The 19,219-nt window shown below is 34.3% G+C and overlaps 2 protein-coding genes across 2 annotated transcripts; both read left to right on the forward strand.

The window, feature by feature from the left end:
- The first annotated feature begins 1,684 nt into the window (after positions 1-1,684).
- Positions 1,685-2,230, forward strand: LOC130994102 (uncharacterized). The gene has a single exon (XM_057919136.1). It carries the CDS (start codon positions 1,685-1,687, stop codon positions 2,228-2,230), a length of 546 nt encoding a protein of 181 aa, XP_057775119.1.
- A 14,521-nt stretch (positions 2,231-16,751) lies between these two features.
- LOC130996041 (protein PLANT CADMIUM RESISTANCE 2-like) lies at positions 16,752-18,896 on the forward strand. The gene is made up of 4 exons (XM_057921544.1): positions 16,752-17,032; positions 17,205-17,276; positions 18,268-18,480; positions 18,561-18,896. The coding sequence occupies exons 1-4, from the start codon at positions 16,825-16,827 to the stop codon at positions 18,635-18,637; spliced, it is 570 nt and encodes a 189-aa protein (XP_057777527.1). The 5' UTR covers positions 16,752-16,824; the 3' UTR covers positions 18,638-18,896.
- The last annotated feature ends 323 nt before the right edge of the window (positions 18,897-19,219 follow it).

A 19,219-nucleotide genomic window follows, 5' to 3' on the forward strand; every position in this document is an offset into this window, starting at 1 on the left:
AGGCGATTTCTGCTCCTTCTAGGGCTAGGAGACTTTGGGCCAGTCCAGGGACCAGCTACAAGGAATAAAAATGGGCCTCAAATAAATTAATTCTCCATGGTCAGCCCAGACCACAATTAATTTATAAATATTAGTTCATTCCACTAGAGAACCAATATTGACTTACCCCTTTATTGCCGGTGATGAGTCGGGGCTTGTATTTAGACTTATTAAATCCCCATATTTAAAATATCTGACATCCATTAATTAATTAAAGCTCTGACAGCTTAAATTAATTAATCTCTTTGTAATCCTTAAGAAGTACCACTCAAACTTTATTATTGCGCCTGAACTTAATCAACCTGCAGGGTTTAACGCAATAAACTTTATTGAGCTCCTTAAGGGGGTGTCATTATCCTATAACGGATACGGGTACTAATACAAATAATCAAATATCATATATTAACCGTTATCACCCAAGATAAAGAGTACTCAAGTTACTATATAACTCTCACTTATAGTAAGTCAAAGTGATACACGAATTAACATACATATTTGAAATCTTATTAGTATTAAGATTTTATTAAGTCACCGAGATCTTGATTCTTCACTTAAGTCAGATAGAAGAATACATCTCACTGTGGTCCTATCAATACGTTATGACGTACCAGTATAGACAAGTAGTCAAGACAAACTACTTCCATCTATACCGCAGCCTAAACCGATGACTCGTCCTAAAGTCATCTCAGCTGTGATCATTTTATATCTCTTAAGGTTATTCCAATTATATGGTCTTCTGTGATCTACAACACACCATATAATCTACTTATATAGAGATAGAGAACATACATATGCAATCATGAACACAATCAGATAGGAGATTAAAATAGTGAACATAGGAAACATTGTATACAAGCATAAAAGGTTCTTGCTTTCAGTATACAAATCTAACATATATGATGCTGACAATCTTCAGATATTCAAACTCTTTTGTTTAGCACTGATTCTTCATTAATACCAGGTTTCATCATTATTTTTTTATATTATTTTAATGATTTTATTTTGGACATAACCATCTTAATTTTTGAATACTTAATTGTTTCCCACTTTGGCACTTTCTATACAGAGTAACGATATTTTTTATTACTATTACAAAGAATTTTGTCCTTTGTTGTGTACGTTAGTGTAATTGTACATATTTAGTCTTTGATTGTATCAATATTTTCAAAAAGCAAAAGCTTATTGCATTAACTTGATGCAAAAAACATGAGAATAAATGGTATTTTTCAAAATATTAAAAACAATCAGATCTCAAAATTTTCATTTCGGGGGAGTTGAACTTATCCAATGATTTTTGAATCATCGTTTTCTTTTCCAAAAATCTTTTATTAGTAAATTGTAGTAATATTAGGTTATTGTATCAAACAATCTTCATTTTTCCTTATTAACATTATTATCTGCAATTTTTGTCAATCAATCTAAAATAATACCAACTTAATCTTTTTCTCGATTTTCATCAGGTCTATAATGGAATGCAATCTGGAATAAAAGAAATGCATTAATAATTCACAAAAATATTATACAACAAATCATCATCTCTATCTATTCCATATCTAATACCTCAAATCAAACTATAAAACACAATACTTGTTGCTCCAACATGTACATAGTTCAAAAGTCGATACAACACATCAATACACGCACAATGGTTTCTCCAAAGTATTTCCTCATCTTCACTTTCATTTCCCTAACATCAATCCTCTCTTCAAATCCAAATGCCCAAAAATCACAAAATTTGATTAACAATATTTGCTCTCAAACACTAAACCCATCACAATGTTCGGAATATCTACAACAACTTTATCGCAATGGTGATAGTCTACAAACTCTCACTCAAAAAACAATCCCATACACCTCAAAATTCTTGTTTCTAATCTACGACGAAATTCGTGTACGTGAAATACAATCAATAAAAAATCCAACTTTGAACAAGATCTACCACAAATGTGGAGAGGCATATACTGCAGCAACAAACACTGTCAACGAGTCACAAACAGTCTTGCAATCTGGTGATTATCAAAAGTTGTTGAGTTTAGCATCTAATGCTTTGAACCAAGCTCAATCTTGTAGCAAGAATTTTGGGATGGGTGAATCTGAGCCGTCCGATTTCAAGAGCCTTGATCTAAAGGGTCAAAATGTTTGTAGCATAGTTTTGGCTATGTCCAAGCAGTTATTAGCAGGGAAAGTTTGAGTTTGAGTAGTGATTTAGCAATATATATATATATATATATATATATATATATATATATATATTGTGACTTGAGTGATGTAGCAAATTATTGTATTCGTGGCAAAAATAAAAAAGAGTTACTGATGATTTATGTCGTTGATAATACGTGACAAAGAGAGACAAAGTTTACTAAGACTACTTTTAACAATAATTGAAATCAATCAATTATAGGAAATATATATATATATATATATATATATATATATATAATACATTTCTTCCATCAATGAGTTGTGTCAGATGTTGATAGACCCGCCCAACAACAATTTCATTTTTTCAATAGATATTTGACATTTGGTAAGGTATTATTGGTCAAATGGATTTTTTATTTAAATTTAAATAGATAATTATTGTAGAATTTTTTTTATCAATATTCATATTTTTAAATTCTTTATAAATAGAGTCAACTATTGATATCATTTGAAGCACAATATAAAATTATCCTTTTCTCATATATTTTAATCACAATCTTTTATGTTATCTCACATATTTTCTATCATTTGAAATTGGGATTATAGCAAAAAAATACACGAACTTTGATAAAAATTGCAATTTTCACCTGAACTTTCAAATTAGCCAAAATATACATGAACTTATATTTTTTGTTGTAAATTTCACCTGAACTTGTAATGATTGAACTCCGTCGAGGTGAAATTTACAACAAAAAATATAAGTTCACGTATATTTTGGCCAATTTAAAAGTTCAGGTGAAAATTGCAACTTTTATCAAAGTTCGTGTATTTTTTTTTGCTATAATCCCTTTGAAATTATGAATCTGAATTTTTTTTCAAATTATTTCATTATTATTCATTACCGATATAAAATACTATAATACTTCCTCCGTCCCTGAAATAAGTTCATTTTTTTCCTTTTTGGGACGTCCCCCAAATATGTTCATCTTTCTTTCTTTCCATTTTTGGACAACTAACCCACCACTAATAATACTTTATTTATTCTTACTTTTCACTTTTTCACCACTCTCAATACTAATTATAACACTTTTTCACCACTCTCAAAACTAATTATAACATATTTTTCTCCACTATCAATACACTTTATCACTTTTCCTTAAAACTCGTGCTGCCCCAAAGAGAAACTTATTTTGGGGACGGAGGGAGTATAATTTTTGTATAATACAAATTGATTTAAATAATATGTAACAATAAATAATAAAAAAGGAAAATTTTATTTTAGGTTAAGTATAAGTTATAGAATTGAGTTTAGTTGTAAATTGTGTATGTGAGAGAGAAATATTTTTTTTAATAAAGGTTGAGTTGACATGGATTATTGATAAATATAATCTTAGGCGAGTTACTACACGAGCCGAGCATGATCTTCTTTTACTATATTGATTTTCTTTGAAAAAATAGTTTGCTCAATAATTTGATAGTTAGATGTGTCAAAATGTTCATGGACTAACTAAATTAATTAAAGGTTGTTTTTACTATCCATTTTGTTAAATTTCAGACTTTGTTAGTTATCTTTCTCCATCCTTCATCCCCATCATCGCATATCACAAGCCTACTCGATATTTTTCTTATCAAAAGCTAAAATATTTTATTTCATTGTCGTATAAGAATAGATTACAAACATAAGTTTTGTTGGTTCCAGATGCGTAAATATTAGTGCGTAAGAGGAAAAAATGAGTGAGACAATATAGCAGTTATAAACTTTTCATTGCTTTGCTTATTGATGCAAGACTGATCACAAGACATTAGTTATTAGATGATTAGATTAACACACTTAAGTGAGCTAACTTTATCCACAAAAGTAATCTATATCAATTAGATAACATACTTACAGCTTGAAAACTTATCACTTAGACAAATAACTTATATTGTGCAAAAGGTGGTGGTTAGACTACTCGCGTTGTTTGAAAACCTTTAAGTTACTAATCAACTTGTAGATTAGTCAGTTTTAGAGTGCAGATCAGCTGATGAGAGATGCTGGTGAGATTTTTTGAGTAGTGTGCTGCAAGATGACATTAAACAATATGCAATATAAAGGTATTGAAAGGTAAAGAGCACACGATGTTTTATATGGTTTGGAGAAATATTCCTACGTCTATGGACCTGATAAACAAGTTAATCCACTTTTACCTTATGATTATTTATTTTAGAGTTGCAAGTCAGTTGATTAGTTGGATAACCTTAAATTGATCTACAAGTTAGCTGGTCGTGACTGGATTCTATTTTTTCTTTTAGACTATTATCACTTTACAGCTTATTTGAGTCTCCTTCATTAAAAAAACTTAACATCTTTGACAAGGTAGGGTGTAGAAGGTGGTTTCAGCTAAGAGTAATCTTTTATAATGAATAACAAATTCTGAAGATCGGATTCCTCGGTTCTAGGTTTAAGATAATCTTGAAGAACACCTAGAATTTGTGAAAAACGATTGTAAGGTTTAGGGCTGTCTAAACGGATATCGGGTATTGGATAATTCGATAATCGAATTGAACCATTCAGGTTTGTTATCGAATAACTGATTTTTTTATTATTGGATCGATTTTGGTTATTCGATTTTTAAAAATTTCGGTTAACTGAATAACCAATTTTTATTTAATTAATAATTCAATATATATAAATATATATATTTTATTTATAATAATTATTATTATTTGTTAAAAAAAATTGGATATTTAGTTAAAATAAAATTATGTTGTATTAAGAAACAAGAATGAGTCATGGTTTAGTGGATAAGTTGCTCCTTGTATTTGTTGGAGACTTAAGTTCGATTATTCCAATAAGCAATTTATGTGAATTTTATTTTTTAAATCGGTGTTTGGATACCCAAATAACTGAATCGGTTAACCAAACCAATTATTGGGTAACCGAACACCTGAATCAATTTGGGAACAGTTATTGAAAATGGGCGAAAATCGGTTTCAGGGTAATCAAAATTTTCTGTTCGGGTAATCGAACCCGAACCGATCGACAGGCCTAGTAAGGTTCAAGAGATAATTGGTATTAGAGCTATAAACCTTAAGCGTTGAGTTTTCATTTTGGTTACTTGTGTTGTTGATGATTTCGAAGGTTGAGAGCTTGAATGATTGAGAGTTTAAGTTTGCAGCATTTTCGATAGTTAACCAACGTGAGTCTTTGGGTATTTAGAGGCGCGATCCTGAATAGTTCTGTTGGATAGAACATCTTCAAAAATTTGAGCCTTTATGTATTGAAAATCTTCCAATTTGATATGGTACATTATTTTCATCTCTTGCAATAATCTACACTTGCGTTATGAAAAAGTTGTACTTCAATTTGCATTTCTCAGAAATTCCATATATATTGTGAGGCTCCGCTCGATTTCAGCTAGGTCTCAGGTTGATTCTATTAAATTTTAACAGATGTTGGGTTGACTTTGCATTTCTTCAGTAGACCTTGATAGTTGATCAACTGATCTTCTTCAGCTGATGTGGTAACACTAATTTCGTCATTAGCTTAAGTTCTTCACTTGATCTTCTGCCTTCAGGCGACCTTGAGCATAAAACACTTCTATCAGCTAGTCTGGTGATCAATGGACTTCTTTTTCAAGAACCATTAGTAGACTCACTATACCGATTCTTCAGCTAAACTATGTAAACATAAGAAGCACACTCCCTAGCATATCAACATCGAAGTTCATCAGCTTAATACAAGACAACTGATAAAAATGCCTGAAGTACTAAGTTAAACAACTATTATTGTACCCTGTTGAACCATACATTTTCTGACGTAAAATGTTCAGACAATCCGCACATTCAGAGATTGTGTACGATGTTTCAAAATTGACATCAACATCTCACCAACCTTTAACGTAAAAATTTTCTACTGTGAAACAAAGAAGGATTATTTGTACGAGCTCTCCAACGGCTCTTTCTTAGACATCATCTTATATATACCTCATGGGTCCATGTTGTTCTCAGGGCGAGTATGTACTGGTATATGGGGGAAATAGACCAGTTTGTAGCTTTTCACTGTTTTCGTTTCTCGGAGTAATGAGTCAGCAAGTGAAGGAAAAAGTCTTCTAACTTGCAGTTATCTTACTGATGCATCAAGTAAGTGAGCTATTAGCAGTTTAGACAAACATGAGATCCCGTTCAATAAATCATGCAGAATTCGGTGGACTATGAGACTCACTTTATACAAAATCTTTTGTTCGATTCTCACATCATCTAACTTGAGTTAGTCTGATGTGGTTTTGATAAGTAGTTTGTGCATGTGCAGTTTGTGATGTTAAAGGTCAGCTTGTAGAAAGGTTTTGCAAGTAAAGCAATATTGACACTTAAGAATAGATTGTAAAATACAAACAATTTTCTTTTACGGACAACTTGTCAACTTGACCACAATTAGTTTAACAAAGTAAGCATGCAAGTGACAAGACAATAAAAGAAACCTTAAGTGCAACATATAAACATTTTAACGTGGTTTGGAGCAACTCCTCTTACATCCACGACCTTAATCATCAGGGTAATCCCTTAATCTTGACTTAGCAATTTTCGTGGTTCCAATCTCGTTACTTAGCAATTTACACGGTTGTGGTCTCGTTGGCAATTTACGCGGTTGTGATCCCATACTTGACAATTTACGCTGTTATGATATCATACTTCGTAATTTTCGCGATTGTGATCCTGGTACATCGTCTACTTTCAAACTTCTCATTGAAGCTTACTCGTCGACTTCTCATTACTTCTTCACTTTGTTTTTAGAACTTTGTGATAGGTTAAAGATGAGGGGATTTATCTAACTAAGTGAACACACTGTTACAATGAAGAACAATTTCTTAGGATCAGTGTGTTCAATGCTAGGCTTAGGATATTTACATTGAAAACGCCTAGTCTATGAACTACAAATATATTCACAAGTTATGCACTTGAAATTATAAAGAAGATCTAATTTCTATTCATTATAGTTGCTGGTTTTTAATAATGTATTCTAATAGTACACAACAACTTCATATTGGCCGCCACCATCACCACACGTTTGTTACTTCCCATGTATATATAGACCAAGAGTGAATCTAGCCGTTGGACAAAGCCTTCTTCAAATTTCAATCCGTTGTTCTCTTTGAATTCTTCCCGTGGTAGCAAAGTATGGCTGATAGATCTACACATCCGTACTTGATGTTGACATCCAGCAGTTGTACTTTTTTCTGAAAAGCGTGATTCACCTTTAATGCATATTCAGAGTCATTTAATGTTTGGAAGTGTATACGCTTTTAGGGGCTGACTTTGCTTTGAGCCTATTTACAAAAGAGTTGACGTGGCATGAGTGAATCTGGGCATGGGTCAACATGTTGTCCTCTAGTCAATCTGCTGGGTTAATCTAATGCTTCCATCAGCTTCGCATTGAGTACAACAAAGTCCTTGTTCACTATGGCCTACGCACGAACCCCGATCAGCTCAGCCGCATTGTTGATCCTTCAGGCTGGGATTTTTCCCAACAGCCTGGGACTCCAACTGAATCTTCAAGTGGGTCTAGCAGCCTTCGACTTCTTTAGTAATCTACATCAGCTTAGAATACTTGTGATATTCATAAGCTATGTTTTGGTCATCATCATGGTTCCATCATTGGATTTTGACATTCCATCAAAACATAGAATTTTTCCAACAGTCCAAATGCAAATAATACCAAAACTCTGCACGATAAAATTCTTCAAGTCTTCAAAGCTCTCAAGCTTAAGAACAATCTTTCAGCAGAATTTTGAACAAGGAAATAGTACAAGGTCAGAAGATCTCCCAAGTCTACAAGTTAGTCTACTTGAGATCTCACATACATTTCCTTAGTGATTAGGCAAACATTTTTGTATACGCTAGCCTAGTCTCACGAGCAAACTAATCTTTGTGTATTGTTCTCATTCTAACAATTTGCTCACCCTAGTTGAAAAATATTTTTGAAACACATTTCCTTGTGTAATCAGTTAGGTATTGTGTTAGAAGTAGAATGCAAGTAAGCAACGAAGTGTTAGTCGTCTAAAAGCATAAGAAAGTTTTTAGATACCGCTGAAAACCTATGAATCAATCTAAAGTTATCGGACTAATTGACTGACTTGCAGCCATTAAACAATGAATCCTAAGGTTAATTGGATTTTCCTGCTCAATCAAGATCGTGGACGTATGAGTAATTTACTCTGAACCACGTTATATCATTTGTGTGTTTTATTTTTCAGTATCTTTACTTGTTATATCAACTGTCATACAATCAACACACTTAAATTGCACCATGATTGATGCAGCCCAAGGTTCGTCGTTGAAGAAGCAAGAGTTGAAGAAGAAGTCATTTGGAGATGGTGGAGTTGGTGCCCCATCTTTATGTTTGATTTTGATGTATTTGCATTTAGGCCGAAGTTGGAAGACTTTATTTATTTTATTTTCAACTTTGTTATTTTAGAGCCCAATAGTTTAGCTTATTGGGTTATTTTCGAAAATTAGGGAATAAGGGTCTTGTTTGGCTGATTAGGGTTTTATTTAAAGTTGTTTCCTTATTAGACTAGGTTTAGTTTTTGCCTATATATAGGGCTTTATGTGTTGGCCGAAAATTAGACTATTATTTATCAAAATTGTGAGTTTTATTCTCTCTTGAGAGTTTTCGAATTCCACTTGAAATTCCAAGACGAATTCATCTATCGGCGTAACGGCGAGTCAACCAACCCTCGTCGGATGTCTTTCATCGTCCCCGAGTTGCTGCGTCAACATCATGTTGGGGTATAGGGATTTCATCGCCTATATCATTACGTGGATTAGATTAAGAGGTTTTGGGATCTTCCATTATCTATCGTTCGTTATCAAGTCTTTCGTTTACGTGTTCGATTGATTGATCGGCAAGGATCATATCATTTGGCACCAGAACCGAGTTCGTATCTAGGTTTCATTTTTTTCCTTTCGTATCCAAGGTAGAAGTTTAGGTTTCTTCTGTTCAGTTTCGTGGGTTCCTTTATTTCTGCGTTTAGGGTTTCGTATCATATTTGTTCCTTGTTTAGGGTTTCTGTGATTACATATTGTTGTTCCGCGTTTTCCATATATTCTCGTGTTTTAGGATTAGACACTTAGGGTTTCAGCCCTTAGCTTTTCCGTATTTCCATATACTTCTGTCATATCTGTTCGAATTTTTCACATATCTTCCTGCGAGATTTTCGCCCATACATATCTTACATATATCTTGCACGCCCATACACATCCATACTTCATATTTTCGTTTGGTTCTTGATATTTACAAAAGTATAGAAATTTTCAAAAATTCATCTTCGGCAATTTTGTTCATTTAGTTCCTTGGGTCATATAGTCTTTTGGGACAGTTTCGTACATTTTTTTTTGAATTTTGATTAAATCTAGTAGTATTTTCTGGGTTCCTTGAGTCGTGTAGAGTCTATTTGGGCAGTTTTTGCGTACACTTTTTCTGACTTCGAATTGTGCCTCGTAGTGTTTTTCGGGTTCCTTGGGTAGTTTAGAGCGTGTTGACACAGTTCCTGTGCAACATATTTTTTAGCTTCAGTTTTCGTTCTTTTCGTGTCTTTCGTCTTCGTGGGGGTAGTATAGAGCCTTTTCGAGTCAGATTGTTGGTGTAGTGTCTTGTGGGACATTTTCTTTTGGTGGTCTCGTTTGTTATTGTTGGTGTTGGACTCGGGTGGTAGATTGAGGGAATTTGATTCCTTGAGAGAGAACTTGAGTGGAAAAAGGCAAAGAGATGTGAGATTATTAGACGGAAAAAGCTATTTATTTTAGTGATACACGAGTGCTGAGTGATTCCATATTGAGTGATATACACGAGTGCTTGTGAGGTGGTGAGGTCCTTTTGTTTTACTAACCGTTTATTTTTCTGTGTCAATATGTCAAAGAAAGATGAACAGGTTTCAGGTACGGAGGATCATCATGTTATTGATCCAAAGACGAAGTTTATGATGGAGGCACTTCGATAAGAATTGGGCAATATTTTGAGATCTGAGTTGGACGGGGTGCATGAAAGGATCGACCAGATCGAGCAGTCTAACTCCAAAGAGACCAATTTCACTCGAGGAGAAGGTCGTGGTGGTAGAGGAGGTCGAATTCAGTATCGTCGGTATGAAGAAGATGACATAGATTTTGGTGAGGAAGAGGACTGGCAGAGAGATAGCGGTAGGACTTGGCAAGATAACAATCTGGGCAACATCAAGATGAACATTTCCTCCTTCCAAGGGAAAAACGATCCAGAATTGTATCTTGAATGGGAGAGAAATGTGGAGCTTCTGTTTGACTGTCATAACTATTCAGAGCTCAAGAAGGTGATGTTGGCGGCGATAGAGTTCTCAGATTATGCACTTGTTTGGTGGGATCAGTTGGTGACGAGTAGGAGGAGAAATGGTGAACCACCTATTCAGACTTGGCATGAGATGAAGGTTGTGATGAGGAAGCGATTTGTGCCTAATCATTACTACCGAGAACTTTTCAACAAGTTGCAGAATTTGAAGCAAGGCAGTAGGAGCGTGGATGAGTACTACAAGGAGATGGAGGTTGCCATAATTTAAGCCAATGTTGTGGAGGAACGAGAGGCGACTATGGCAAGATTTCTAGCTAGTTTGCATTGGGATATTCATGATAAGGTGGAGTTGCAACACTATGTTGAGTTGGAGGATATGGTTCACATGGTCATAAAGATAGAGAATCAACTCAAGAAGAGGGGCAACAACAGTAGCAACCAGAAACAGAATCCGACCAATTGGAGGCAATTCCAACCAGTTTCTAATGGTTCCTCGTCAAAAGGGAACCAATGAGAGAAGGAGACGCCACCAAGAGATAAAAAGAAGCCGTTCTTTAAGTCCCGACACGAGGGTTCAAATTCAGCAAATCCGGCAATTTCCGATGGTCGAAATCGAGATAAGAGGTGCTTCAAGTGTCAAGGATTCGGGCATATTATGAGTGAGTATCCGAATAGGAGACTTATGATCATGAGAGATGACGGCGAAGTTGTGACTGATGGTGAGGAGACCGATTTGGATATGCCAGTTTTGGAGAATGTCGACTATGAAGAGGAGATTGAGGAGATTTTCGCACCTGTTGGACAGCTGTTGGTAGCTAGGAGAGCTTTGAGTGTTCAAACTCAATCCGAGAAGAGCGAGCAGCGAGGGAATCTCTTTCATACGAGATGTCTTGTTCAAGACAAGGTGTGCAACATGATCATTGATGGAGGGAGTTGCACGAATGTGGCTAGTAGAGCCATGGTTGAGAGATTGAGGCTGACCGAGGTGAAGCACCCCAAACCGTACCGTTTGCAGTGGCTGAATGAGACCAGCGTCATCAAAGTTATGAGGCAAGTGAAGGTTTCTTTTAGCATTGGGAAGTATGGGGATGAGGTGTTGTGTGATATTATTCCCATGCAAGCGAGCCACATCTTGTTGGGGCGTCCGTGGCAGTTTGATCGACGCGTGACTTATTGATAACACTCATTTTTCCATGGTTTTTAATGTTATTATAATGTCAATTTTATGGGAATTGAGTGGTTGATGATTGTTTTGTGCTTAAATTGCTTTATCTTGTGAAATATGATACTTGCTCGTACTTTGATGATTTTTACAAAAATATGGAGTTCGAATTTAGACTATTGGTCTTAATGAAAATTGTATATCATCGCGATACAAGTTCGTAGGCGCAAACGGTTCGCAAATCCGAGTTCGGACGAGAAAGATATGGCCTGAATAAGAAAGTCGCGCGCAGCAATGAATAGTGTCAGACGGGAATTTTCGAATTTTCAGGATTTTCGGATTTTCTCAGTATTTTCGAGTTCTACAATGTATTTATCTCTTCTGCCTATATATAGGTCCTTTTCTTGACCTAGTAGACACATCTGTTCACCTCTTTTCTCCATCTTTTCAGTTTTAGACTTAGAATTTTATTGCTTCCATAGATTAGCTTAATTTTTTTTTCCTGCAAGATTTCAGCTGTCTTTCAACATTCGTTCCGGATTTTATATAATTCAGTTTTTATTATTGTTTTCTTATTTATTATGCTTTTAATTTATTTTGATATGCCTAGCTAGTTTTCTTATCTGATTCTAGTGTTTGTAAATAGTTAATTGAATTAATGTGATTTAAATGTTATTACCTATGTAACTTTCAGTTTATGATTCATAATTCCTGGTGTTTGATTTCGTGTGAATTATCTGATCAATAGTTTGCATGTGTAGCTATTCGGTTTGAGACCTGGCGGAGATAACTGTTTAGCGGATTCAGGAATGTATGATACGATCCTTGAGACCTAGCGGAGATAGGTGGATCATAGGGAGCTATTCTTAGGAACTATTGGGAGTTAGTAGATTTTCTTGAGACCTAACAGAGATAGATAATTTACTAATCTACGATAGTTGCTGCTCTAGCGAGAGTAATTGATTAATTAAGTGATCTCTCATCATAACTGGATTAAATTGGTTAATAGGATTAATAGATTCATTATGTGGATTTAGTTAATAGAATTACTACCCTAGGATCAGTTGTTTTATCAATTGACTTTTCTTTACCTGAATTTTATTTGCTACGTTCTAAGTTTAGTTTTTATTAAAACCTTTAATCTGTTTGCTTTGCCTGAATATTGCTAGAGTTTACTTAGGATTACTTAGAGTGATTCGTCATAATAGTCCATGTGGATACGATACTCTGCTTGCTGTTTTCGTGTTACAATTACACTGTTTAGTTGCAGTTTTGTCGCTAGTTAAAATAGTGATCAACTTTTTGACGCCGTTGCCGGAGACTGTGTAGAATTTACTTTAATATTTATGATAGGACTTAGACATTATTTCAGGATTTTATTTATTTTTTTTTTTTCATTGCTGTTGATGTTTGACTGATGTGTCCTTTAGAGTGTAGGCGTATAGTGGAAGATCTGGAAAGACAGCTCGAAAAATCGGACAGGCATGCACAACATCAGTCTTAAATAAATAAAATATAGAGTGAATTTTGAAAATAGCCACTTTTATATAGTAAAAATAAATTTTACCCACTCAAATAAAAACATAAAAAAACACCCACTTTTTGTGTTAAAGGACTAAATTACCCTTCTATATGAATGTGCAAACCCTAGCCTCCTCTCATTTTCTCATTTCTCTCTCTCTACACGCTTTTTCCTCTCTCTCTCTCATTCCTCCCCCCACTAGCGCTCTCTCTCTCTCTCTCTCTCTCTCTCACACACACAGAGACGATCGAGGCGGCAGATCGACTGGAGCACGGCGGTGGCGGCCATGGCAACATCGGCGTTGTCACCGCGCGTTCCTCTCATCATCTCCAATCTCAGCGTCTCTCTCTCTTTCTTCCTCTGTCTACACGCACCTCTACCGCCGTCCGCCCCATCGCCGCGGTCGAGGCTCCGGAGAAGGTCATCGATCTCGGCGATCAGATCTCGAGCCTCACCATCGCCAACGATCAGAAGCTCGGTGATCAGATCTCGACGCTCACAAGTTCGACGTCTCCGCCGCGTCGTTCGCCCGCGTCGCTGCCGCCGCCGCCTCGCTCTTTCTCTTCTCTTTCTCTCCACTCTCTCTCGTTCTCTCTCTTCTACGACGGCCGGCGAGAAACGCATGCGCTGCCGTCGATCTCCCTCTGCCATCAATTTCCAGTTTACTTAACGAATGGGGCGAATGTGTATAATTTCCATGTGAATTATTTTAAAATTGTTGAATTTGAGGGGAGTTTTGGTGAATTTGAGTGAATTTGGTGAATTAGGGGATCAGCGAATTGTTGCAGATTGACTTGATCAACAATTTCTTCGAGTTAACTAGGAGATTATTTAGATTATTTGAGGAAAAATTGAATTCAATTTGATTTTAATAAAAAAAATTGAAGAAATTGTTGAAAATCACGCAATTTTGTACAAATATTCTTGAAATCACAACCAGGTTTATGAATTCACAACTGAATTATCGATGTGGTTGTGAATTCACAATTGAAACAATATTGATTGTGAATTCACAACTTGAAATAGTGTGGGTTGTGAATTCACGCGAATTCACAACTAACACTATTTATAGTTGTGAATTCAAACTTTAAAACTTGAATTCACAACCAATACTTGTTATTCAATTGTGAATTCGAGTTTTAAAGCTTGAATTCACAACCAAAATTTATTTTGGTTGTGAATTCGTGGGTATTTATAAAAAAATTATATGTAAGGGTAAAATGTAAATGTGGGTACTTTTTTAAGTTTTTATATTAGTGGGTAAAATTTATTTTTACTGTGGCTACTCTTATATATTAACACTAAAATATAATACATGAATTTATAACATAATTATAATATATTATTCACCTTATTTGAGTTACATAGTTATATTATATAGTATATAATTAACATTATTGTTGTACAATAAATAGTTTATTATATCATCTAACTTATAACATCTATATAGTTTATTATATATTACATGAATATATATACAAGTATGAGAATATAAATATCATCAATACAAAAATTATCATAATATAATATATATATATAGGTCATACAATTTAATATAATTGAATTATACAGTATTGTTTATATTTATAATATAGGCTTATAGCATAGTTATAGTATATTATTCACCTTATTTGAGTTACATAGTTATATTCTATATTATATAATTATCATTATTGTTCTACATTATTGGAATTTGAAGTTATGAATTTGTTTTTGTTGAAGTTGATTGTTGAGACTTGAAATGTAGACAATGTTAATTTTATTATTTTGTAGACTTGTGAAATTGTTGAGACGGGAACAAACTTAGTACTTTATTTGTTTTATTGCGTTTGAGTTTTATTGTTGACATTTTATTTGTTAGATGTTGTTTATTAGGTAAGCAGATTTTAAAAAAATATTGATATTATCGTATTGAAATTTATCAATTTCAATATATCGTAAGTGCGGTATTACCGAAACTGCGGTATACCGAAATATGGTACGATATACCGAAACAAAGGTACGGTAAATGTATGATATTTTTTCATACCGTCATTAAAGGTATACCGGACTAAGGTATACATTAGGTAAAGGTAAGGTAAAGGTATGAAATTTCTCCATACCGAAGGTAAATGTAAGGTATAAGGTATGAATAATTAATTAAGGTATACCGTACCGTCCCACCCCTAAGTGTGTATTATGGTGAGACCATGAAAAAATAAGAAACTGGTTTATTGTTGGAGGAGATGTGAGAGAAAAAAGTAGGTGGGTTTCTAAAGCTAATATGGCAGTGATGTGACAATTTAGAAACTAGAAATTGGGATCATTGTTGGAGGCACCCTAAAGCCACCACTTTCTACACACAATTAGTTATACCAACTAATAAATTCTTCAGCTATTAGTAGGTTTGTCAATTGATTGTCACTCTGAAAATTGTATAATTCTATTATGATAAAACACTATCTGGACTGAGTCAGCTCACGACTAGTGTGTCGATCTTAAGTCACCTAAAAAGTTAGCAATTGTATTGACTTACTCGTTGTGTCTGTCTACAGTAAAACGTAAAAATGTTAACTAGTATATTTCTCCCTCGTACACCAGTATAAATTCACTCGAAACCTACAAACCGTCCACGACTAAGAAATTAAATTTCATGGTAACAATGCTTTCAAGCCGCACCGCCTTGACTTGTGTCTAGTCGAGAATTTGTCGTCGCACATCCACAGCAATAGTGGCATCGCCACCGCCTATCGTAACAGTACATTTTGTCGTCTCTCTTGACTGATGATAGCGCCGCCTATCCTGGACAACACTACCAGCATGAGAACGTGATTTTTCCACCGCGAGAATATTAAAGGTCGAAAGTTGTTTTGTTAAAATTCACGGTAAAACTATTCCTTTTTCAAAAATAGTTGTAAAGGCGACTATTGTATCTTATAAGAATTAAGTTTGATTATTTTTTTATATCACTTTTTCTATTTACTATATATTGATTCTCTCTCATTGACTAAAGAGAACCAAGTTGTTTGTTTTCATTCTCTGTTTTCAGAAAAGAATTAAACTTAAAAAAATTGAAATGTCTTAATATTGTAATATTAATCTCACTTCGTAATTATAATATGACCCTTTAAAGTAGCAGTTAACATTCGACTTTATTTTTTATTTTGCAATTATATCCTTGTTTTTTCTACATTTTTTTATTTTATTTTTTGGAGAAGGAGCAATGGGGTTGAAACCTAGACTTATGTGTTTATAGATTGAAGTATGCATGGTTGGGACTTTTCAATAATTAAACAGCTTCTTTTTTTTGGAGGAAATTAAACAGCTTCTTTTAGTTATGTATATTCGTATTACGGGAAAAAGAATTAATGGGTATATATCATAACTATAAATAATTAATTTGTGTAATTATAATCCTCAGAAAGCCTCTTATTAACGGGTATGATAGTATTGTTGAATGACGATAAATTAGTAAGTCCCAGAATATATGATTCCTGAAACCAATGGTGCATTATAAGTGGATTAGGAACCACTAATAATAGCGATGATTAATATATCTAGTTTTGTATTTGTGGGAGGCCATTGGTTAAATGATATGAATCATTTATTTCCAGTAGTCCAAAATGTATATAAAGAATTCCACCACAAATAATTTGCATCTTTGCCATGAAAATCTGAATAATCATGGACTATTCTAAGCCTACAGATGATGGTCAGAAATATCCACCACCCCACGGCGGCGACCTGCCGCCTCCTGTAGGCACGCCAGTCACTCCTTCCGGAATCAATGACATTCAACCAATCCCTCCACCGTCCGCACGGCGGGGTCACGGCGGCGCTCCCGGCCAATGGAGCACCGGCCTTTTTGACTGTGTCGAAGATATTCCCAATAGTAACTTCACATTTTTATGCTATATAATTTTTTTTCTACCGTCGAAATATATTCGCATACCATTATATATATCTAGATTTTTTTTTCCCACGCGCAGAGATTCTTTATGATTTGTTAGAATTAAATTTTGTATTAGTTGATTATTGATGATATATATTTCAATTTTGTGCAGCTTGCGTGACATTTTGGTGCCCCTGCATAACATTTGGACAGGTTGCCGAGATTGTTGATAGAGGGTCAACTTGTAAGTGAAGCTTTTTCTTTTTTAAATTACTCGAAACTGTCAACAGAAATTTACAGATGTTATATCACTCAGGTAAAATAATTTGGTGGGACATCTAAATACTTAGTCGCTCCACAAACTAGATATATACTCATTTGATAATGGCATGAAATTTAATAAATTGGTTGAGTATATCATAAATAGAACGATGATCCTATTTTTATTGCAGTTTAAAATGATTGGTTGGTTGGTTGACATCTAGCTAGTAGTAATTTTAAAGATTATAATTAGTGGATTGTGTGTGATATACTTATTAAAAATAAAATAAATAATTTTTTGTAGACGGAAAAAAGTTCATTAAAGTTTTAACTATGATTTATTATTTTAATTAAAGTTATTATTCATAATTGAAATATAGGAGTAATTAGGATGAATGATCTTAATTTTAGACAGATAAGGGCCTATATTGCCCACTTGCCAGATCCAATTGAATTCGAATTTCTAATACGTAGGCCCATAGTCGGAGTCAGGCCACCAAAACATATATAGCGACCCATCATAATTCTGGATGGTCCATTTGACAGATTGAGAATTTAGTTAATGTCTAAAATTGAATTTTGAATTTTGCCAAGATTTTCATCCTCAAGGAGTAAAGTGCAAACGATTCAATATATTTGCTTTGGTTTATTATATATATATGATTAGGTTAAGGTCATAATGATTATTTTCGTGAAATTAAAAATAACGAATAAATCAATATAAATCTACGAATAAAATATTTGTAATGCATGAATAGTGTCTTCAGTTAATATGGCGAAATTTTTGTCCCCTCCAAAATTTTTAAATTCATATTTGAACAACTATTCATGCATTATAAGTGACTTAGATTTATACTGGTTTTTATTATTTTCCATTTACATGGTAAATTAGATTCATTCATAATATTTGAAAATATGACGTTCCAGATTAATCTATTCTGATTTATCACCACATTTGAGCATTGTGATTGCAGCATGTGGTGCGAGCGGGGCGTTGTACACGATAATAGCGCTGGTGACGGGATGGCCGTGCATGTATTCATGCTTCTACCGCACAAAGATGAGGCGGCAATTGGAGCTGCCCGAGACACCCTGCCCGGATATCCTCGTCCATGGCTGCTGCGAGCCCTGCGCCCTTTGCCAAGAGTACCGCGAGCTTACAAACCGTGGATTCCACATGTCTCTCGGTACCTACCTACGTTTTTCATAATATAATTTATTAATACGACTCATCTCAATTTCTAAAATTAACTTTATTTAATTATAGGATGGGACGGCAATGCTGATAAACAAAACCAAGGATTCACCACGGCCCCGGTTGTTGAACGAGGGATGAGTAGATGAGCTAGTTGTATAGTCCATGCCTCTAATTATTAATTAATTACCCTTCACATTATCCTCTCTTTTTTTTTTTTTTCCTTTTCTTTCTTGGCAACGCGTGTCGATTTTGCTGGTTTTTTCTTACAAAATTCATGTGTGAAGGTTGCTTGTATTTTTGTGGAAAGTGTAAATCTTTTTTCCTTTTTCTGTTGTAGTGAAGAATGTACGTAGTGGTGAGCATTGCGAATCAATGAAAATGAATTCATTCGATTTGTATCAATAACTCTTCTTTCCTTTGATCATTTGGTGCATGTTCATAGACCAAAAAGTTGCACGAGATTGACAGAGCTTACCTCAAAATGTAATTACGTTTTTTTTTCTTTTTTTTATTTATAAATTAACAATATTAAATAAAGTAATTTAACGGCCGCGCGGTACAGGGGATTCGAACCCAAGACCTTTAACCTTAGTTATTAAGGTCTTACCGCTTGACCAACACACGTACACGCAATTATATTTCTCTGTTTCGAGTATGATTTCATCGAGTATTATCTGATTGTCGTACATTAATTAACTTTTTAAAATATTATCGTTAAAAAAATGTCT

This window comes from Salvia miltiorrhiza, chromosome 7, assembly GCF_028751815.1.
Source record: "Salvia miltiorrhiza cultivar Shanhuang (shh) chromosome 7, IMPLAD_Smil_shh, whole genome shotgun sequence".
Lineage (NCBI taxonomy): Eukaryota > Viridiplantae > Streptophyta > Magnoliopsida > Lamiales > Lamiaceae > Salvia > Salvia miltiorrhiza.